Genomic DNA, 20,577 nt, shown 5'->3' on the forward strand with positions numbered 1-20,577 from the left:
GTATCTGTGGAGCTGTTGGCTGGGTACCATCTGTCGGCGGGAGCGAGAGACGATGAAACTCCCAAGCATTTCACTACGTTACCAACATCATATTTGCACGCATAAGTCGCTTGCCTAATTGTGTGTTTCGTATCGAATCTCATCTCAAACAATCGAAGGACGCCTCCCCCTAAGTGGCAGCTGCCCCTGTGTGGCACAAGGTGGCCCTGCACCGGCCTGCACGTGGACATGAGTCTGTCGGTAGGGGGCGATCATTGACGCGCCATCTCCGTTGTGTAGTTTCTGGATAATGTTGGGAATTGCCACAATTTTGACCGTGACACCGACATGCAATGACCTGTGCGTCGTGAATGACACAACGCTATGTTTTTACATCTGCCGTGAAGCAGACTGCGCACATTGTGGTGAATGTTACTGGGGTAGCCAGGTGTGCCTGTTCGATTTGATCCTTGAACCTCTGCAATAAATAGAGAATGCGCATCCATATTCTTGGTTCTTTCGGTAAAGTCACGTAGATAGAAAATAACAAAATTGGAAAATAATAAATTGATGAAAAGATGCCATTTGTCGACTGACTGAGATGACTGTGCCCACCACAGTGTACATACACACACAGTGTACACACACAGTGTACACACACAGTGTACACACACAGTGTACACACACACAGTATGCACGTACACACACACAGTATGTACGTACACGCACACAGTTTGTATGTACGCACACACAGTGTACAAACACACGGTGTACAAACGCACACACAGTGTACACACACAGTGTACACACAAACAGTGTACAAACACACAGTGTACAAACACAGTGTATACACACAGTGTACACACACACACACAGTGTGTACACACAAAGTGTACACAAACACAGTGTACACAAATACAGTGTACACACAGTGTGTACGTACACACAGTGTACACACACACTGTGTACACACACACAGTGGGTACACACACAGTGTACACACACACACACACAGTGTACACACACACACACACTGTGTGTGTGTACGTACACACACACAGTGTGTACGTTCACACACAGTGTGTACGTGTACAGTGTACACACACAAACACACAGTGTGTACACACACACAGTGTACACACACAGTGTACACACAAACACAGTGTACACACAAACACAGTGTACACACAAACACAGTGTACACACACACAGTGTACACACACACACACACTGTGTACACACACAGTGTGTACACACACAGTGTACACACACACACAGTGTACACACACAGTGTACACACACACAGTGTACACACACAGTGTACACACAAACACAGTGTCCACACACAGTGTACAAACACACACAGTGTACACACACAGTGTACAAACACACACACAGTGTACACAAACACACACACAGTGTACACACACACACAGTGTACACACACAGTGTCCACACACCAAAGGGGTCTCTGTTCAAGGGAGGGAGCAATGGAAAATGAATCTAAATCAACTTAAACTCCAACACCTCTCTGTGACGTCACCACTCAGCATTACCTCATCGGCGTAAAACGCCAGGGGGAGGTGTACCTCGCTAGTGACGTTATGTCACCAAGGTGTTCGCCCCACTCCGTCCAAGGCGCCCTTGAACGTGACGTCACCTCTGCCTGGTCCTTGCCGTTTTCTGTTCAAGTAGAATCATATTTGGGCAAGGCCACGCCCAGTGACTGGCGGATCATTAACATAATTAATTCGTGAAAGCTGTCGCGACGGGTTCAGCACCTACGCCCCAGCCCTCTACATATGGGCCGGGCTCATTAACATAATATACTCAAGTACGGCCCCGCTCATTGTGGGAGGGGCGTGGTACGTCACGCGGCAGTAGCAGGTGACATTACGTCATGTCACCTCCTGCTGCCGCGTGACGTCACGAGATAACAGGAAGTTGCTGCTCTGCCCCTGCACTGAATTCCGAGGTGAGAAATTCTCATCGCGGTTGTGGTGGTTTTTGTGGTTGTTGTGGTGGTGGTTGTTGTTTACCGAGGTAGAGCCTCGCTCTCTCTCTCCTAGGGATGTCAATTGAGTAGCAGCGAGCATGGAAGCGATGGCCAGGTTGGAACTTTACAACGCGGGGCCTTGCCTCCTGCCCTCGCCTGATCGCGTTTCCTTCAATTATCTCGCTTAACATACTCTTTGGTTCTGTTCGGTAAAGTCACGTAGGTAAAAATAAAATAACAAAAAATCACGACGTTTCGGCCACAACACAAGTGGCCTTCATCAGGTGAAGGGACTGGACTGTCCAGAGGACAGCGTTGGAGTGAAAACAGCAAGCCCAGGTCGCGTCCTTTAAGCTGTGTGGGAGGAAACACGAAAAAAACGCCTTGACAAAGGAATTAGCATAAAATGATGTACTGGACCGGCACGGGGTCGGGGGGAGTTTTCATAATGTTGGTGTGAAGGGAAATAAGCTGCTGTGAAAGTTTGGGATACCACTACTTGAATAAATATACTGTACCATTGAAAATTAGTTTGATGTTTGGTTTGATTTAGAACATCTTTCCAATGATTGCTTAATTTGAAACCATCCTCTCGGTTGAAATTGTGTCTGTGTTTGTAAATCTGAATTGCCTCGTGGACACATCTCTGATAAAAACCCGTGGGTTTGCAGAGAACCTTGGTATCGGAGAAAACTATTTCGTGATCACCCACAGCGTAGTAACAGTGATCAGCTACGGCAGAATAATTCGTTCTGCCGTGTTTCAAATCTGATTTGTGTTCGCGAATTCGGTCAGAGACATGTCGTTTCGTCTCCCTGATATAGCAGTCACCACAGGTGCAGCTCAATTTGTAAACCCCGGGATACTGTAAGTCAGGAACGACATCCTTCACGGATGGGATTAGGTCACGGATATTGTGGTCTGTATTGAACCGGACCAGGATCTTGTGTTTGTTTAGAATTTTGGAGATCTTTTTAGTAACGCCTGCTATATATGGTAGTATGATGGTTTTGACCGGAGTATCAAGTGGTTGTTTCTGTATGGAGGGAGAAACAGCGTGGCGGATGGTACGGTCAGAGTATCCGTTTCTCTTGAGGGCCAGGTGTACATGTTTTAATTCACTGGTCAGGTGGTGTTGGTCCGAAATGCAATGTGCCCTGTGGTATAACGTTTTGATGAGAGAATTCTTTTGAGCTGGGTGGTGGTGGGAATCAGGTTTCAAGTAGGAATCTGTGTGGGTGGGTTTCCAGTAGACAATGCCCCAGTGAGCCATCAGGTCTCCTCTCAAACAGAACATCCAAGAATGGTAGCTTGCCATCTTTCTCCACTTCCATGGTGAATTTGATGGCGGGATGTCTAGAATTGATGTGGTGTAGGAAAAGGTTCAAAGCTGGGAGGCCATGTGGCCAAATGGCGAAAGTGTCATCCACATATCTCTTCCACAGGGAAGGTCTGAGGGTTGAAGTCTGGATGGCGTCTGATTCAAGTTTCTCCATGAAAACATTGGCTATCACTGGTGATAAGGGAGAACCCATGGGGGTACCCTCATTTTGTTTGTAGAAGGTGCCATTCCAAGTAAAGTAGGTATTGGTGAGGCAGTGTCTAATCAGCGCAGGTGTATCAGGGTCTAGTCCATGTTGTACCAAATTTTCAATGATTTCAATGGTTTCAGGTACCGGGACCTTGGTGAACAGGGAGACTACATCGAAGCTGACAAGGATATCGTCAGGGGACAGTACAACGTCTTTGACCATAGAGACCAAATGAGCTGAGTTAAGTACTGCTGAGGAGGTCTTGCCAGTGAAAGGTAGCAAGGTATCTGACAGAAAACGTGCTAGCTTATAGGTAGGGGAGTTGATCGTGGATACGATGGGTCGTAGTGGAGTGCCTTCTTTATGAATCTTGGGGAGACCATAGAATCTAGGGGGTCTTGCAGCAGAAGGTTTTAAGGAGGGACGTTTAGTTGGTTCGATTAGGGAGGTCGAACTTGTGATGATCTTGTTAGTTATTATAGCTAGGCTATTAGTAGGGTCATTTTAAATTTTTGAGTAACTTGCATCGTTGAGTAGGTTCTGGATTTTGTTGTTGTACGAATCTTTATCCATAATTACAGTAGCGTTGCCTTTGTCGGCTGAGAGGATGACTATATCACTTATGTTTTTTTAAATTCGCGAGTTCAGAGCGTTCATTTTTGCTGATGTTGCTAATGGGTTTCTTAGCATTCTTAAGAATAGTGGCTATTTCAGCTCTCGCAACGTCTGCTTTGATGTGTCCTATGCCTTTAAGGGCCACATCGACCTGAGAGATGATATCATGTACAGGAATATGTTTCGGGGTGACAGCAAAATTTAGCCCTCTAGCCAGTACTGTTTTCAGATTGTCTGAAATTGGGGTGCTACTCTGATTAATGACGATTTTGTTAACGTCTAGTTTTGTTATATGTGGGACTGGGTTCTTCTTCGATAGGTGGTTGAATTTAGAAATCAGTTTAGCTTTGTATTTGACTGAAAGTGAATCGGCAGAAGAAGCAGTCATGTTGTCTACGTGGTTCCAATCAGAAGGTGACATTTTTTGTGTTAGCGTTAAATGAGCTTGTAGGAGAGTCCTGTCTAAAGTATCGAATTCAAAACGGAGTAGTCTTATCCTCTCTGAGATTAAAGATAGGCTGGCCTTAAACAGAATCTGTTTAGAATTCGGTGAGGATACAGCAGCAGATGTGAGTGTGAAAGCGATGGGTATTACCTTGTTGTCGCGACATCTTTTGAGGAAGGTCAGCGTCTCGATGAGCTTTGACTTGTCCCGTTGTCTGTTGAAAGCTCTAACAGATAGGTGAAAGCCCTCCCCGTAGAGGTTATCAATTCTAGATTTGAAGCTTTCGTGACTGTTAGGATCCATACCTTGCTACCTTTCACTGGCAAGACCTCAGCAGTACTTAACTCAGCTCATTTGGTCTCTATGGTCAAATATGTTGTACTGTCCCCTGACAATATCCTTGTCAGCTTCGATGTAGTCTCCCTGTTCACCAAGGTCCCGGTACCTGACACCATTGAAATCATTGAAAATTTCGTACAACATGAACTAGACCCCGATACACCTGCGCTGATTAGACACTGCCTCACCAATAGCTACTTTACTTGGAATGGCACCTTCTACAAACAAAATGAGGGTACCCCCATGGGTTCTCCCTTATCACCAGTGATAGCCAATGTTTTCATGGAGAAACTTGAATCAGACGCCATCCAGACTTCAACCCTCAGACCTTCCCTGTGGAAGAGATATGTGGATGACACTTTCGCCATTTGGCCACATGGCCTCCCAGCTTTGAACCTTTTCCTACACCACATCAATTCTAGACATCCCGCTATCAAATTCACCATGGAAGTGGAGAAAGATGGCAAGCTACCATTCTTGGATGTTCTGTTTGAGAGGAGACCTGATGGCTCACTGGGGCATTCTGTCTACAGGAAACCCACCCACACAGATTCCTACTTGAAACCTGATTTCCACCACCACCCAGCTCAAAAGAATTATCTCATCAAAACGTTATACCACAGGGCACATTGCATTTCGGACCAACACCACCTGACCAGTGAATTAAAGCATGTACACCTGGCCCTCAAGAGAAACGGATACTCTGACCGTACCATCCGCCACGCTGTTTCTCCCTCCATACATAAATAACCACTTGATACTCCGGTCAAAACCATCATACTACCATATATAGCAGGCGTTACTAAAAAGATCTCCAAAATTCTAAACAAACACAAGATCCTGGTCTGGTTCAATACAGTACACAAAATCCGTGACCTGATCCCATCCGTGAAGGATGTCGTTCCTGACTTACAGTATCCCGGGGTTTACAAATTGAGCTGCACCTGTGGTGACTGCTATATCAGGGAGACGAAACGACATGTCTCTGACCGAATTCGCGAACACAAATCAGATTTGAAACACGGCAGAACGAATTATTCTGCCGCAGCTGATCACTGTTACTACGCTGTGGGTGATCATGATATAGTTTTCTCCGATACCAAGGTTCTCTGCAAACCCACGGGTTTTTATCAGAGGTTTGTCCACGAGGCAATTCAGATTTACAAACACAGATACAATTTCAACCGAGAGAATGGTTTCAAATTAAGCAATCATTGGAAAGATGTTCTAAATCAAACCAAACATTAAACTAATTTTCAATGGTACAGTATATTTATTCAAGTAGTGGTATCCCAAACTTTCACAGCAGCTTATTTCCCTTCACACCAACATTATGTAAACTCCCCCCCCCCCACCATGCCGGTCCAGTACATCATTTTATGCTAATTCCTTTGTCAAGGCGTTTTTTGGGCTTGCTGTCTTCACTCCAACGCTGTCCTCTGGACAGTCCAGTCCCTTCACCTTATGAAGGCCACTTGTGTTGTGGCCGAAACGTCGTGATTTTTTGTTATTTTATTTTTACCTACGTGACTTTACCGAATAGAACCAAAGAGTATGGATCCTTGCAGTCACAAAAGCTTCAAATCTAGAATATCTCGCTTAAGTTTAATTTGTCTTCATGCGGCTCGCCACTTTGTCACTTTGTTTTACTTTTAAATATTCACGCGTTTTTTATTTCATATATTTTTTTGCACCAGGCCAAGCCCGCTTGAGCTGCTGTACCGCTTTTGTTTTCAGAAGCGACCTGCCCACAACACAAGGTGAGGCTCCTCAACAGCGTGGCGGTGTTCACTCTAGACGCGTGGCGGTGTTCACTCTAGATGCGTGGCGATGTTCACTCTGGACGCGTGGCGGTGTTCACTCTGGACGCGTGGCGATGTTCACTCTGGACGCGTGACAATGTTCACTCTAGACGCGTGGTGGTGTTCACTCTGGACGCGTGGTGGTGTTCACTCTAGACGCGTGGCGGTGTTCACTCTGGACGCGTGGCGGTGTTCACTCTGGCCCCGTGGCGGTGTTCACTCTAGATGCGTGGCGGTGTTCACTCTAGACGCGTGGCGGTGTTCACTCTACTTGGTGGAGTGAGGAAGCATGAATTCTGTACAGGTGAAGGTGGCCAGGTGTTGGTCTGGACACACCACCACCTGTGAACCATGCCAGTGTGTGACAGTGGTGGAGCCAGTGGGGGTGGGGTAGGCTCGTGCCCCCCCCCCTCCAACGATCCGATCGAAATCCCTAATTTCGATAGGATCATTGGGGTTTATTAGTGACTAGCTTTACTGCTTCTTTGGTTACTTCGGTAAAGTCACGTAGAATGAGAATAAAATAATCAATTGATAAAATAAAATAACGCAATAAAATTCTCACGAAGTTTCGGCCACAACACAAGCGGCCTTCATCAGGTGAAGAGACGAGACTGTCTGGAGGACAGCGCAGTCAGGAAAGCTTTAAATCGAAATTTCGCTTTACTGCCCGGCTTCGTCCGGGACTTGGATTCTTGTCTTGGATAAATTTCATATCCCTTATATTTCACTGAAAAACCCTTAAAAATGTTGATGCTTGCAATAAAGAAAAAGGCCAAAACAAATCAAGTTACCTAAATCGGATGTTTCCACTCGAGGAAATTTAACCTTAATCCACTTCTGTGCAAGGCCACTCGGGAAGGGAATAATGACGTGGCGAGCTGAAAATAGTCGCGTTCACTTAGAAATTCCAAACGGCATAAGCTGTGAAAATTTCACGACGCCAGAGCTCAGCGTTGTGGAGGTTTTGCTGCTTCACTCAAACAAACAGATGTAATGTTCTGCTTCATATTTAAGATAGCAGTTCTACCCGTTCTTCGCACGGAGGATATGTATTGAAACTCCGAGAAACCAATGGCTTCATCGGCCAGGAGCAAAGCGCCACGTAAAATCTCCTGGCACGCTGTTAAAAGCTCTAAGCATTGCAGAGCGCTTAACACAGGTGTGTTGCGGGTTGACGCCACAAACTTCATGGTCATACAAAATATGAAAGTATATTTTTTATACTTTTTTCATTGTGCACGGTATGGAACCTACCCACATGCCAAATTTCAAGTGTGTAGCATGTTGGCAAGTATGCTAAACATTTCGACCAGACACATACACACGTATCCACACATTTCCCTTTTATATATAGGCTAGCTTAACTACCCGGCTTTGCCCGGGACTTTGATTCTTGTCTTGGATTAAAACACGGCCTTCGCAGAGTGTTGGTGGGGGGGGGGTATGCGTGACGTCAGCAGGCACACTGCGTAACGCTGCCGCATAGGGTGACATCTCAGATATGACGGCTATTTTAATACTTTGTGCATTGTGTCCAGTCTGGAAGCTACTCACGTGCCAAATTTCCAGTTTGTGTTGCATGTCGGCAAGTATGCTGAACATTTCAAACAGACACAAATTCACAAATTTCCCTTTTATAATTATAGATGAATCAGCATTGTGCGGCCTCCACTGCCACTGTGTGGCATATTATTACGTGCCAGGGACTCTATGAGAGGACAACAGTCCGTGTTCATAATTGGCAATAAGTAACGGCAAAGCAGTTACAAGCAACTCACAGAATTGTGCGCAGTTGCGTATACAGTACACGACTTGCCTGAAGGCAAACACCTTCAGCGAGCGCGATGCCTTTCACACGCGTCGAATAAAAAGCATAGGACAAGTCCTTAGTAACAACTCCTTACTAATAACTCCTTACTTACAACTCCTTACTAACAACTCTTTACTTACTAACAACTCCTTACTAACAACTCCTTACTTACTAACAACTATCATTTTTCATTGCTGAAAGGGGTTGCCCCCCCTACCTGAAAATCCTGGCTCCGCCTCTGAGTGTGTGAAAGGGTCAAGTTTGTATTTGCAGTAAAGTCTATTAACTCTATTGAGCACGGAGGTTATATTAAAACAGTAGTTTATTTTTGTTTTCCTCTGCAACTCTTTGTAAGAATGTAGTCAGGAAGTTATCACAGCACACGTGCAGCTGAAGTCGGAACTGTTCATCCCAGCATTCAAGGACATCTGTGCCTGGCTTTCACACCTCTAAGTTGCGATTGAACATTAATTTATGCATGTCTGCATAACACAAATAGTATTATTTTCAACACCCTTTGCAATGTCAGCTGAATTTAGCTTTCATAAATATTCCTTTTGAAGCCAGACAGCCGAAATTGTGTGCTCGGGAGTTTTGGGTTAACATTTATTTTGAAGATACGAGGGCTTCCAGGCACGTTTATGACCATTTGCCCTCTCATTGTGTGCCATAACAGCCCGTTTGATGAATTTGGGACACTTTTTCACTATATCATGAATATATGAATAAGTATAGACGTGTAAATCACGTGTGACTGTATAAATGCATTCCTCTGTGCATCGATACTGACGTGTAGATGGTGTGGATATTCTTTTTTTCTGTCTGCAGCTGTCGCTTCCTCTGCAGAATTGGTCTGATGGAGCAAAGGCACTCGGCGCGGCTCGGTGCAAAAAGGCAACAATGCGACCGGTGTGCATACAGCACGGATCGTCCTGCATATTTGACACGGCACCAGAGAACCCACACGGGAGAGAAACCCTTCAAGTGCAGTGTGTGTGGGAAGGCGTTTTCAGATTCATATCCTCTTGTAGCACTCCAGAGAACACACACGGGAGATAAACCCTTCAAGTGCAGTGTGTGTGGGAAGGCGTTTTCACAGTCAACACATCTTCATGTACACCAGAGAACCCACACGGGAGAGAAACCCTTAAAGTGCAGTGTGTGTGGGAAGGCGTTTGCACGTTCACAAAATCTTAATGTACACCAGAGAACCCACACGGGAGAGAAACCCTTCAAGTGCAGTGTGTGTGGGAAGGCGTTTGTATGTTCACAAAATCTTCATATACACCAGAGAACACACACGGGAGAGAAACCCTTCAAGTGCAGTGTGTGTGGGAAGGCATTTGCACGTTCACAAAATCTTCATGTACACCAGAAAACACACACGGGAGAGAAACCCTTCAAGTGCAGTGTGTGTGGGAAGGCGTTTGCACTGTTACCACAACTTCAAGTACACCAGAGAACACACACGGGAGAGAAACCCTTCAAGTGCAGTGTGTGTGGGAAGGCGTTTGCACAGTCACCAAATCTTCATGTACACCAGAGAACCCACACGGGAGATAAACCCTTCAAGTGCAGTGTGTGTGGGAAGGCGTTTGCACTGTCACCACATCTTCAAGTACACCATAGAACACATACGGGAGAGAAACCCTTCAAGTGCAGTGTGTGTGGGAAGGCGTTTGCACAGTCACAAAATCTTCATGTTCACCAGAGAACCCACACGGGAGATAAACCCTTCAAGTGCAGTGTGTGTGGGAAGGCGTTTGCACTGTCACCACATCTTCAAGTACACCAGAGAACACACACAGGAGAGAAACCCTTCACGTGCAGTGTGTGTGGGAAGTCGTTTTCAGATGCATCTCCTCTTGTAGCACACCGGAGAACACACACAGGAGAGAAACCCTTCAAGTGCAGAGTGTGTGGGAAGGCGTTTTCACAGTCACCAAGTCTTCATGTACACCAGAGAACACACACAGGAGAGAAACCCTTCAAGTGCAGTGTGTGTGGGAAGGCGTTTGCACATTCACCAAGTCTTCATGTACACCAGAGAACACACAAGCATCAGAAGATCCACAAGGAGGGGAATCTGAAATCAGCTTGTGAAAGTCAAAGTGCTGCAATGTGCCCTTCCCTCATGAAACAAGAACCGGAAGAAAATCCCAGATTGGACACTTTGAAAGGTATAGAGGTGAAATATGAAGAGGTGAAGGTGAAATGTGAAGAAGTGATGGTGAAGAGCGAAGAAGTGAGGGTAAAATGTGAAGATGAAGATTCAACTCCAAAATCGGACCTTCACATTGATGGAGGCAACGTGAAGCAGGAAGAAAATTCTGACTGTGATGCAGAGCGAGGCAACTCCCAGCAGTTTGTGGAAGTGGAGGTGTGGGTGGACTTCCTCCGAGACAATACAAAGTCAAATGGAGACCCGGTAGATGTGTAAGCTTGAGAAGATGTCGCTCCAATAGATGCACCTTTGTCACAGGCCTTTAATGACAAGAATGTGAAGTTAAACACTCAATTCCTAGGTTCAACCTGCAGGGTAATAGCAGCCAGTCTTTGTGGACCTGTGGGTTGCGTAGATCTCTAACCATGAGCGAGAGCCAATAAGCTCCCAAGCATTCACAAGGTTCTAATAATTCCATTTATATGGTGCTTGCTTAATCGCCTCTGGAAATTAAGAGTTTTGTGCCGTATCTCATCTCAAACACTCGAAGAGCACCCCCAAGTAGCACCTGCCCCTGTGTGGCACAAGGTGGTGGCCCTGCACTGGCCTGCATGTTGTTGTATACGGCCCTTTTTCTATCTTTATTATCAATAACAATATTTGCCGATACATGGATATATTTGTATTGTTTTTTTAAAGAAATGAATGAAAACAACCCCAACTCAGTTCCACAGCAACGGCATGTGCAGGTCATGGAAAAGCCATTTACCATGACCTACTGACATAATTTTGACAGTTCACAAACAGGCCCAGGGTCAGAGGGAACAGACAGAGCGCAGAGCACAGCGAATTGCAGGAGACTGACGTAATATAATAATGCAGTGTTTCCCTCTCTCAAGAGTCGGAGAGAGACCCCGGCCGTCTTTGTCTTCCCGCAGCACGGGAGAGCAGGAATAACACCACAGACAAGAATCATTGCAGGGAGGGGGTCATCTGTGACCCATGGGTGAAGGAATGCCTTGGGGAGTGTACAATGGATGGGGAGATGCGGAATGGCTCGGTGGAATGACACACACACGTACACGCACGGACGCGCACACACACCGGCCACGCCCTCCACGGCGCAGAGCGGAGAATTGTTTTTGAATATAACGGTCCAACCATCATTTCAAGAGTTCAGTTCAAACCGGGAACAGCAGCAACAGGTTGTCAGCCGGCGAGCTGCAGAGCAGGGGGCGGCGAGCGGGGGCCAAGGGGGCCCCTCGGCCAATGGGCGGTGGCGAGACTCGCAGGGTGGCGAGGCGCCACCGAGTGTGAGTTCAGAGCCGAAAGGCAAAGTATCGTTTAAAGACCTTTATTTCGACATCGAGTCCAGCTGCAGCGTGACCGACGGCACCAAGCAAGAGCTTCAGCAAACCAGCAGGCCAAGAGCGTGCGACTTGAGTCATACAGCAGTGGAGAGAACCTGCTTTCAGAGAACCAGCAACGAGCGTGTGCCGACTTCAGTCATCCAGCAGTGGAGAAAAACCTGCTGTCAGAACCAGCAACGAGCACGTTCGAGCTCTCCACACAGAGAAAGTGCAGCGCAGTCATCCAGCAGTGGTGAGACCCTGCTGTCAGCGAACCAGCACGAGCGTGACTTCAGTCATCCAGCAGTGGAGAGAGCCTTGTATATATAGGTGTTATGAAAATTGATGAAAATAATGAAAATTAAATGAATTAGAAATTTGCATAATTTATCCGAAATTATGTTAATTTGTGTAATTATGTGCATAAATTATGCCGATTCGAGAGATAGTGGTATTAATTTATGCGTGTGGGCGTGGTTATGATAATGCAGGTCGTTATGGATTATCAGGTCGAGCCTCGGTGACTAGGATTTTGTTATGAATTGGAATGACGCAATTAATCGTATGCAGTGACGCAGGCGTTGTGAGCGTGAATGAGAGAGTCGATTCGACTCTGCTCTTTAATTCCGTATTATCGATAAGGATACGATTACTCTCGATTGAACATTATGAATTATGTGTGTTATGGATTATGTGTGGTGATAGTGTGCTTATGATAGGTCCCCAGGATTCAGATCTCATACGCAGAACAATATTATGCAGAATTTCAGGAAGAATCACACACAAACCTTCTGCTTTAATCAGTTTTATTTCTAGTAACTTTAATTTTTGGATAATATGAAAACTCAATCTCGGGATTTTGGAATTTCAACACAGCGTTAACATGATACCATCACGATTGCGTTGTTTCACCTCGATAGCGGCACCTGTGGTTAATTCCCGACGCGTAACGCAATCGATCGGTTGTTGAGAGAGAGATTAAAAACATGCGAACTATTCTATCAAACCTTAACTTTATAATATGCAAACTCGTATACTTGAATTGTTACACAACACGGCACTTGGTCTTTGATTCGTATCCAATCCTTAATACATTCTGATATGCGAAGTTATTATTCTTGAAATCGTCAGCACAGTACCACGTTGATGTTCGTTCATTGATTCATAACGATTATGAATTTAAAGCGTTCAACTGAAATACTTCTAATTGCCTTATCAACACCACTCGATGGCCGCAATGCTTCGTTACTTGAATTGTCACACAACACAGCATTCGGTCATTGATCATGCGCGGCCCTTAATGCAATTATTGTCACGTTATATTCTTAGTTTTTTCGGTAAAGTCACGTTGAAGAGAAACAACAAAATATATATAAAACAATAAAAAATTCTCACGACGTTTCGACCATAACTCAAACGGTCATCATCAGGTGTGTTGGTTTGCATAAATTTATTTTTAAAACGGCACATTTATTTATTTATAAAAAAACGTTTGCGTCACGTGCATCGATTGGCAGTTTGCCCAGGACTAGTCCATCTATTTTTTTTAAAAGAGGAGGGGGGAGACGAAATTTTTTATAATGTATGCTGTCTGAAAGCCACTGTAAGCGTGAACAATCAATCAAGAACTGAAATGATTTATCAAATCTTTCCAATGATTGCTAAGATAGAATCCATCTTCTCGGTTGAAATTGTCTCTGTGCTTGTATATGTGGATAGCCTCATGAACGAATCTCTCATGGAAGCCAGATGGCTTACAAAGAACCTCCGTCTTGGAAAAGTCAATGGCATGTGAGCCTACTGAATTAGAACAATGATCTGCTACGGCCGAGGTGTTGGTCCTACCGTGTTTAAGGTCTGCTTTATGTTCACGAATGCGGTCCGAGACGTGGCGTTTGGTTTCTCCAATGTAACTACTACCACAGAGGCAACTTAGTTTGTAGACACCAGGGTATTGTATGTCCGGAATCACATCTTTTACAGACGGAACCAGATCACGGATTTTATGTAATGTGTTGAAACGGACCTGGATCTTGTGTTTATTCAAGATTTTGGAGATCTTTTTTGTGATCCCAGCAATGTAGGGTAAAGTGATGGTTTTGAAAGGCTCCTCAAGAGGGTTCTTCTTCATGGTTTGAGTGATAGCTTTGCGGATTGTATAGTCGGAGTAACCATTAGCCCTAAGAGCTTGGTGTACGTGCTTGAGTTCACTGCTTATGTGTTCCTGATCGGATATGCATTGAACTCAAGCACGTACACCAAGCTCTTAGGGCTAATGGTTACTCCGACTATACAATCCGCAAAGCTATCACTCAAACCATGAAGAAGAACCCTCTTGAGGAGCCTTTCAAAACCATCACTTTACCCTACATTGCTGGGATCACAAAAAAGATCTCCAAAATCTTGAATAAACACAAGATCCAGGTCCGTTTCAACACATTACATAAAATCCGTGATCTGGTTCCGTCTGTAAAAGATGTGATTCCGGACATACAATACCCTGGTGTCTACAAACTAAGTTGCCTCTGTGGTAGTAGTTACATTGGAGAAACCAAACGCCATGTCTCGGACCGCATTCGTGAACATAAAGCAGACCTTAAACACGGTAGGACCAACACCTCGGCCGTAGCAGATCATTGTTCTAATTCAGTAGGCTCACATGCCATTGACTTTTCCAAGACGGAGGTTCTTTGTAAGCCATCTGGCTTCCATGAGAGATTCGTTCATGAGGCTATCCACATATACAAGCACAGAGACAATTTCAACCGAGAAGATGGATTCTATCTTAGCAATCATTGGAAAGATTTGATAAATCATTTCAGTTCTTGATTGATTGTTCACGCTTACAGTGGCTTTCAGACAGCATACATTATAAAAAAATTTCGTCTCCCCCCTCCTCTTTTCAAAGAAATAGATGGACTAGTCCTGGGCAAACTGCCAATCGATGTGCGTGACGCCAACGTTTTTTTTTATAAATAAATAAATGTGCCGTTTTAAAAATAAATTTATGCAAACCGACACACCTGATGATGACCGTTTGAGTTATGGTCGAAACGTCGTGAGAATTTTTTATTGTTTTATATATATTTTGTTGTTTCTCTTCAACGTGACTTTACCGAAAAAACTAAGAATATGAATTACTGCAGTCACGAAAGCTTTAAATCAAAATTTATTGTCACGTTGTTAACAATAGGATGACTGATTATTATGCATCGCTACTCGTTGAAAGGGCACTCCAACCAGTATTATTCTTGGAGGCACAAATATGCGTTTGAATTAGTCATTTCATTCGTGGATACCAGCAAGATTATGTAGAAAGAAAAATATTAACGAACGACTCAAGTATTTCTAATCGACTTCTCAACGCGACTCAATGGGTGGCGATGTTTCCTTTTGAGATCCTTATCCCGGGCCAATCTTTTAATTAATTGTGGCCAGACCCCTGACAGGGAACCGGTTGAACACGCTCTTCACCCCCGCGAGCGGCGCTCCGTGGTGAGGTGCCAAGAATTAATCCTTGTTAATGGGTCAGTTGGTAATTTATGCGGTTAGAAGTACAGCCCCAGCACAATATTACAGAGGAAAATTATGAACACTCTTAAAAACGATGGATTATTCACTCGGTCGTTGCGATGTTTCCACAATCACGGATGGTTCAATGGCTTGAGGTTTTAGGCTTTGTTAATGACCCGTGTGTGTGTGTTGAATGGTATGAGTGGTGAAAGAGTAGGCCAATGTTCGGAATCGATTCTTTCCGTCAAGCAGACGTCTGGTTTGTCGTTTAGTGGTGGGGCAGTGTATCATACGTATCAGTTGATTCTTCTTTCAGTAGTTGGTTCCGACTCGACGGACGTTGGTGAACGAGTAGATACGTTGTTGTAGCTGCGATGACCGTCTGGTAGATGGCGTTAGAAGCACGCCCGCAGCGGCGCGGTTGTACGCGGACGGTAGGTACTGCGCGCAGTGCGTCTGCGAGCAGCTGGCACGCTGGTGCTCCGTCGTTGGCGGTTGTAGATTGCAGGCTCACGATTCGCTCGTGGTGGCGCTGGCCGCTAACAGCGGCAGCGGGTCGCCAATCGGCGACACTCGCCAATTCGGCGAGTTGTAGAGGCGTCTCCGGCGTCGGTGATGGCTGGTCTTCTGCTGAGATGAGTTGAGCGGGTCTTCTGCTGAGATGAGTTGAGATGAGTCTTCTTCTGTTGAGCTGAGTTGAGATGAGTCTTCTTCTGTTGAGCTGGCCCCGAGGGCTGATGAGTTGATTTCAATGCTGAAACGGCTCCTTTTTATGCCAAAAATCTCTCTCCTTCTCGGCTCCTCCTCATGAGGCGGAGCTATCTTTGATCTGATCGTATGTCAGTGGGGGGGGGGGGGGTTCGTGTGTCAGTGTGTATGTTTGTGTGTGTGTCATTTATGACACGGTTCTGTTCGGGTCTTTCCTCAAGCCATAAACATCAAGACAACAGACACTTCGATTCATCTTGAAGGCGTCTGGTTGTCTACTCCATCCAGAGAGAGGGGCGGGTTCCCCCCCCCCCCCCTTTTCGTACACGTTTTCGACGCACAAAGAAATGGTTAAGATTTTTAAAGTTTAACATTTCACATCACAGTTGGTATCTTATCATACACAGTTATGATCCTGCTTGTGATTCATAGTATTTGCTTTATTTCCAAGTGAAGATGCTCTTACGAGCGTATGCATTTTATCACGTGCTGCAGGGAGAGACAAAGGTGGTCGGGAGCACCTATCTCTTTATACTTTCGACTTATATTTCTCAAATACCATTTGGTCCCATGTTCGCCAAGACTCGTGTTTGTAACTACGTCCTCCCGACACCTCTCGGTTTACCGAGGTTCGCATTGATATGATGGAGTTATTAGAAAGAAAAATAATTTTCATCCTGAGTTTAAGAGGTCCGTTTCTTGATTGTTGGAATCCATATCCCTTGGTTCTGTAAGGTTCTATAATGGAATGTCATGTAAGGTGAACACGTTATTATTAATGTTATATTGCAATTTCTTTAAAACTTTGTTTGCCTGGTTGCCGTGTGTGGGGTGGGGTGTGTCTCCTCATCAAACCCGGCTGGCTTTTCCAGATGTCCCCTTGTGATAAGGTGTAATTCCTGCTTCTCCGCGCTGTGAGAGAGACAAAGGTGGTCGGGGTTGCTTGGGATATTGTTTAAACTCTTTCGCAAGTTTGCCCGTTGTCTCATTCCTTCTCGAAAACCTTTGATGTGACTCTGTATTTTGTCTCCAAGCTTTGTTTTAACAGTAAAAGTATTAAAGGTGAAAATCATTTGATAGCGAATTAATTATTGGATAATAATTCACTGATGTATCTGGTGGCCTGGTCTTAATTGGAGTGAGCGCGAGGACTGCTAACTTTAGCTTATTCTTGTTATTGCATTTTAATTTTGAACCGTTGTTTTAATGACAGAGGGAAAAAATATATATGGTTTAACCCGTGGGCGTCCTCGTTTCTGGCTTGCGGAGGGCTTCCCTCTGCGTGACCTCCCTTAGGGCACATCAAACTCTTGTTCATCTGGAGATCTTCGCAGATAGCTGCTAACATCCTCGCCTCGAGAGTTTTATTATTTCTTTATTTTTTAATGGTCTGTTTATAATCGACATCTGGTTTTTCATGTGCCTGGCTTACGGGTTTTATTGATTATTTTTTTTGTTAAAAAAATATTATATATAACGCAAATATTGTTAATATCAATTTTGGAAAAGGCTCATATACAACAGCCTGCCGCTGTGGGCCAGCACCGAGAGCGTTCAAGCAGCACCAGGAGGGAGCGGCGTGTCGGCGGGCTCAATCCCCAGCAGCTTGATACACGCCTTTGTTTGTATGCCCATTCCCCACCTTCACAAACCCGCTGTGCTTACGGCGTCTGCTTTACGCAAATAATTAATGCCAGAAGACCAACAACACTCGCACATTAACACCTACAAGAAGACTCATGATAAGTGCATCAACTATTAGCTGATAACGAAAAATATTGCTGCCATTGAGTTACATGGATACGTCACTTAGAAGTATTTTAGTCGTGCGTTTTTTTAATTGCATAATCTTGCTGATGTATCCATGAATGAACATGACGAATCTATGAACGCATATTTGTGCCTTTCGGAATAATAATATTTTTTGTTTGTCTTTTTGTATGAATACCGTCGCATAATTTTAAGGACTTTATTCATATTTTCCATACGCTCTTATTACGCTGAATAAGAATTAATTGCTCTTATACCAAAAGGGAAACAACGGATAAGAATTGCCTGGAAGAATTGCTTATGGATCTATAAATGAATGCAGGACGGTGTGGTCATTTTTCAAAGACGAATTTGCATATTATAAAGTGAAGGTTTTTGTTTAGAATAGCATATGCATGTTTTAACTCTCTCTCACCAATGGCTCGCGTCACGCGAGGAAAGGAATCAATGTGCCGTTGTCAAAGTGAAACCACACAGTCGTTGATGATACTGTGTTGACACAGTGTTGAAGTTCCAAGATTGAGAGTTCACATACTATATTAGAGTTAAGGTTTTAATTAGAAAATAAATTGATTAATGCAGAAGGTGTGGTGTGAATCTTTCCTATGATTTATGCACAAGAACATACACTCAGTAAATGTTATAACGAGAATAATTGTATTATACTGATCGATAATACGAAGTTAGACAACGAAGCCGAGTTGACACTAGCATAACTGCATGCGATTAATTGCATTATTCCGATTGATAACCGACCCTAGTCAACGAGGTGGGGCCTGATTATCATAAAGGATGTCATTAACATAACCACACCCACTTGCATAAATGATTACGATTATCTCTTGAATTAGCATACATTATACGCAAAATTAACATAATTTCAGTTTAATTATGCAAATTACATTTAATTTTCATTATTTTCATCAAATTGTATTACACCACATACAATGTGGACAAGAGCCTGTCAGTAGGGGGCGATGGTTGATGTGGCATCTCAGTTGTGGAGTTTGTAGGTAATGTTTAGAATTTGCTCAATTTTGACCGAGACGCCAGCATGCAATGGCCTACTCGTTTTGAATGGCGCAATAGTATGTTGTACATACACTATTAAGCGTATTTTTAAAAAATAGCTTCTTGTTGGTACGATGTAACCTGATGCAGCATATTTCACTGCAGTAATTCAATTTTGGTAATATGCCTGTCAATAATTTAGAATGAATACTTGTCTGATTGTGTGCGTACATGTAACATTGTCTATAAGGGTCAAACATTGAATAAGTGATGTTAGGACAAAGTGTGTTTTGGAAGTAACCTGTACAGATAACTCAGGTGAGACTTACTCTTTGTTTTTTTCGGTAAAGTCACGTATAAATAAGAAATAAAATAACATAATAGCATACGACGTTTCGGTTGCAACACAAGCAGCCATCATCATGTACAGAAGAGCTAAATTTACAAGAGAGGGGAAACACATAACCTCAGATGTATATACAGACACCCAAGTAGGGGGAACTAACACAGATACAACAGGGGACACAGAGAGAGAAGCATACCAGACAAACAGGGTTTAGCAAAATTTTGGAAACCATATAAAGCAACACAGACGGTCGGTCAAAACACAACGCATAGTCCGGTTGATCACGCTATTTCAAAGATTGCTAAATTGCAAGTCAAGTATGAAACTCAAAATACAGACCGCACACACACACACAGACATCCAAGTAGAGCGAACCAGCACAGACAAGCACACAGTGAAGTCGCCTTAAATAGGCAGAGAAGGTAAGGCTGAGAGACAATGGGACAAAATTAGCATGAGGTATGCATGGAGCAAAGTGGGGCGCGGCAGCACACAATGGGACAAATCAGCAGTCTGTGCGTGTGAGCTGCTCCAGCGGAGCCGTGCCCACCGCCGCGACGCCGTCACCGATGCCTCGGATTTCCCGCCACTCTCCCGGGGCCGGTGCCTTCTCAGACGTCCGCGTTTTGCCCACTGCACAGTCGTGAGGCCGCCGCAGCAGAGCCGCTCTGCCGAGGTCGTGCCCACCGCCGTGAAACCGCCACCGGGGGATGCCGACGCCGACGCGGCGCACCCTCGCCACCCCCCCCTCCTTTCCCCCCCCCCCCCTCCGCACGAACGCACACACGCCCCACGTAGAGCCGGGAGGGGAGGTCACCCGGCCGATAGGTTTTTTTCCAGAAGTCCCTAATGGGATCGAACTTCATGGTTTCCTGCGGCCGGGAAATTGGGCGATCTTCCCCCTGTAGCTGACATGCACCGCGGCGCCGTGACCTAATATTAAAGTTGCATGGTCACGGCAAGGGCCATTGAGCCACCGCGAGTGGAACCACACACACAAGCACGGGTCAGTGGACTGGTAGCGGGAGAACAGACAGCGGACGTCGGAGAGATCACTGCGGCGACGTCACCCGAGCTGGGATCCGGGTATCGGAAGGGCGGAAAAATCCGAGCCCCTGATTGGACGGGAAGGTCAAGGGAGCGAAACGGCGAAATTCCTTTGTTGTAGGTGGGATAATGGAAGCGGGATTCAGGT

At 44.9% G+C, this 20,577-nt stretch overlaps 1 protein-coding gene across 2 annotated transcripts; it reads left to right on the forward strand.

The window, feature by feature from the left end:
- Positions 1 to 1,827: 1,827 nt before the first annotated feature.
- Positions 1,828 to 19,424, forward strand: LOC142907008 (uncharacterized). Of its 2 annotated transcripts, XM_076055916.1 has the most exons (3): positions 1,829 to 1,954; positions 6,604 to 6,666; positions 9,350 to 19,424. In XM_076055916.1, the coding sequence occupies exon 3, from the start codon at positions 9,378 to 9,380 to the stop codon at positions 10,959 to 10,961; it is 1,584 nt and encodes a 527-aa protein (XP_075912031.1). In that variant the 5' UTR covers positions 1,829 to 1,954; positions 6,604 to 6,666; positions 9,350 to 9,377; the 3' UTR covers positions 10,962 to 19,424. The 2 variants fall into 2 exon arrangements, with proteins under 2 accessions (XP_075912032.1, XP_075912031.1); XM_076055917.1 differs by lacking the exon at positions 6,604 to 6,666 and having other exon boundaries at positions 1,828 to 1,954.
- The last annotated feature ends 1,153 nt before the right edge of the window (positions 19,425 to 20,577 follow it).

The sequence above is a fragment of the Petromyzon marinus genome, chromosome 73 (genome assembly GCF_048934315.1).
Source record: "Petromyzon marinus isolate PM22_M1 ecotype Great Lakes invasive population chromosome 73, UKy_Petmar_22M1.pri1.0, whole genome shotgun sequence".
Classification (NCBI taxonomy): domain Eukaryota; kingdom Metazoa; phylum Chordata; class Hyperoartia; order Petromyzontiformes; family Petromyzontidae; genus Petromyzon; species Petromyzon marinus.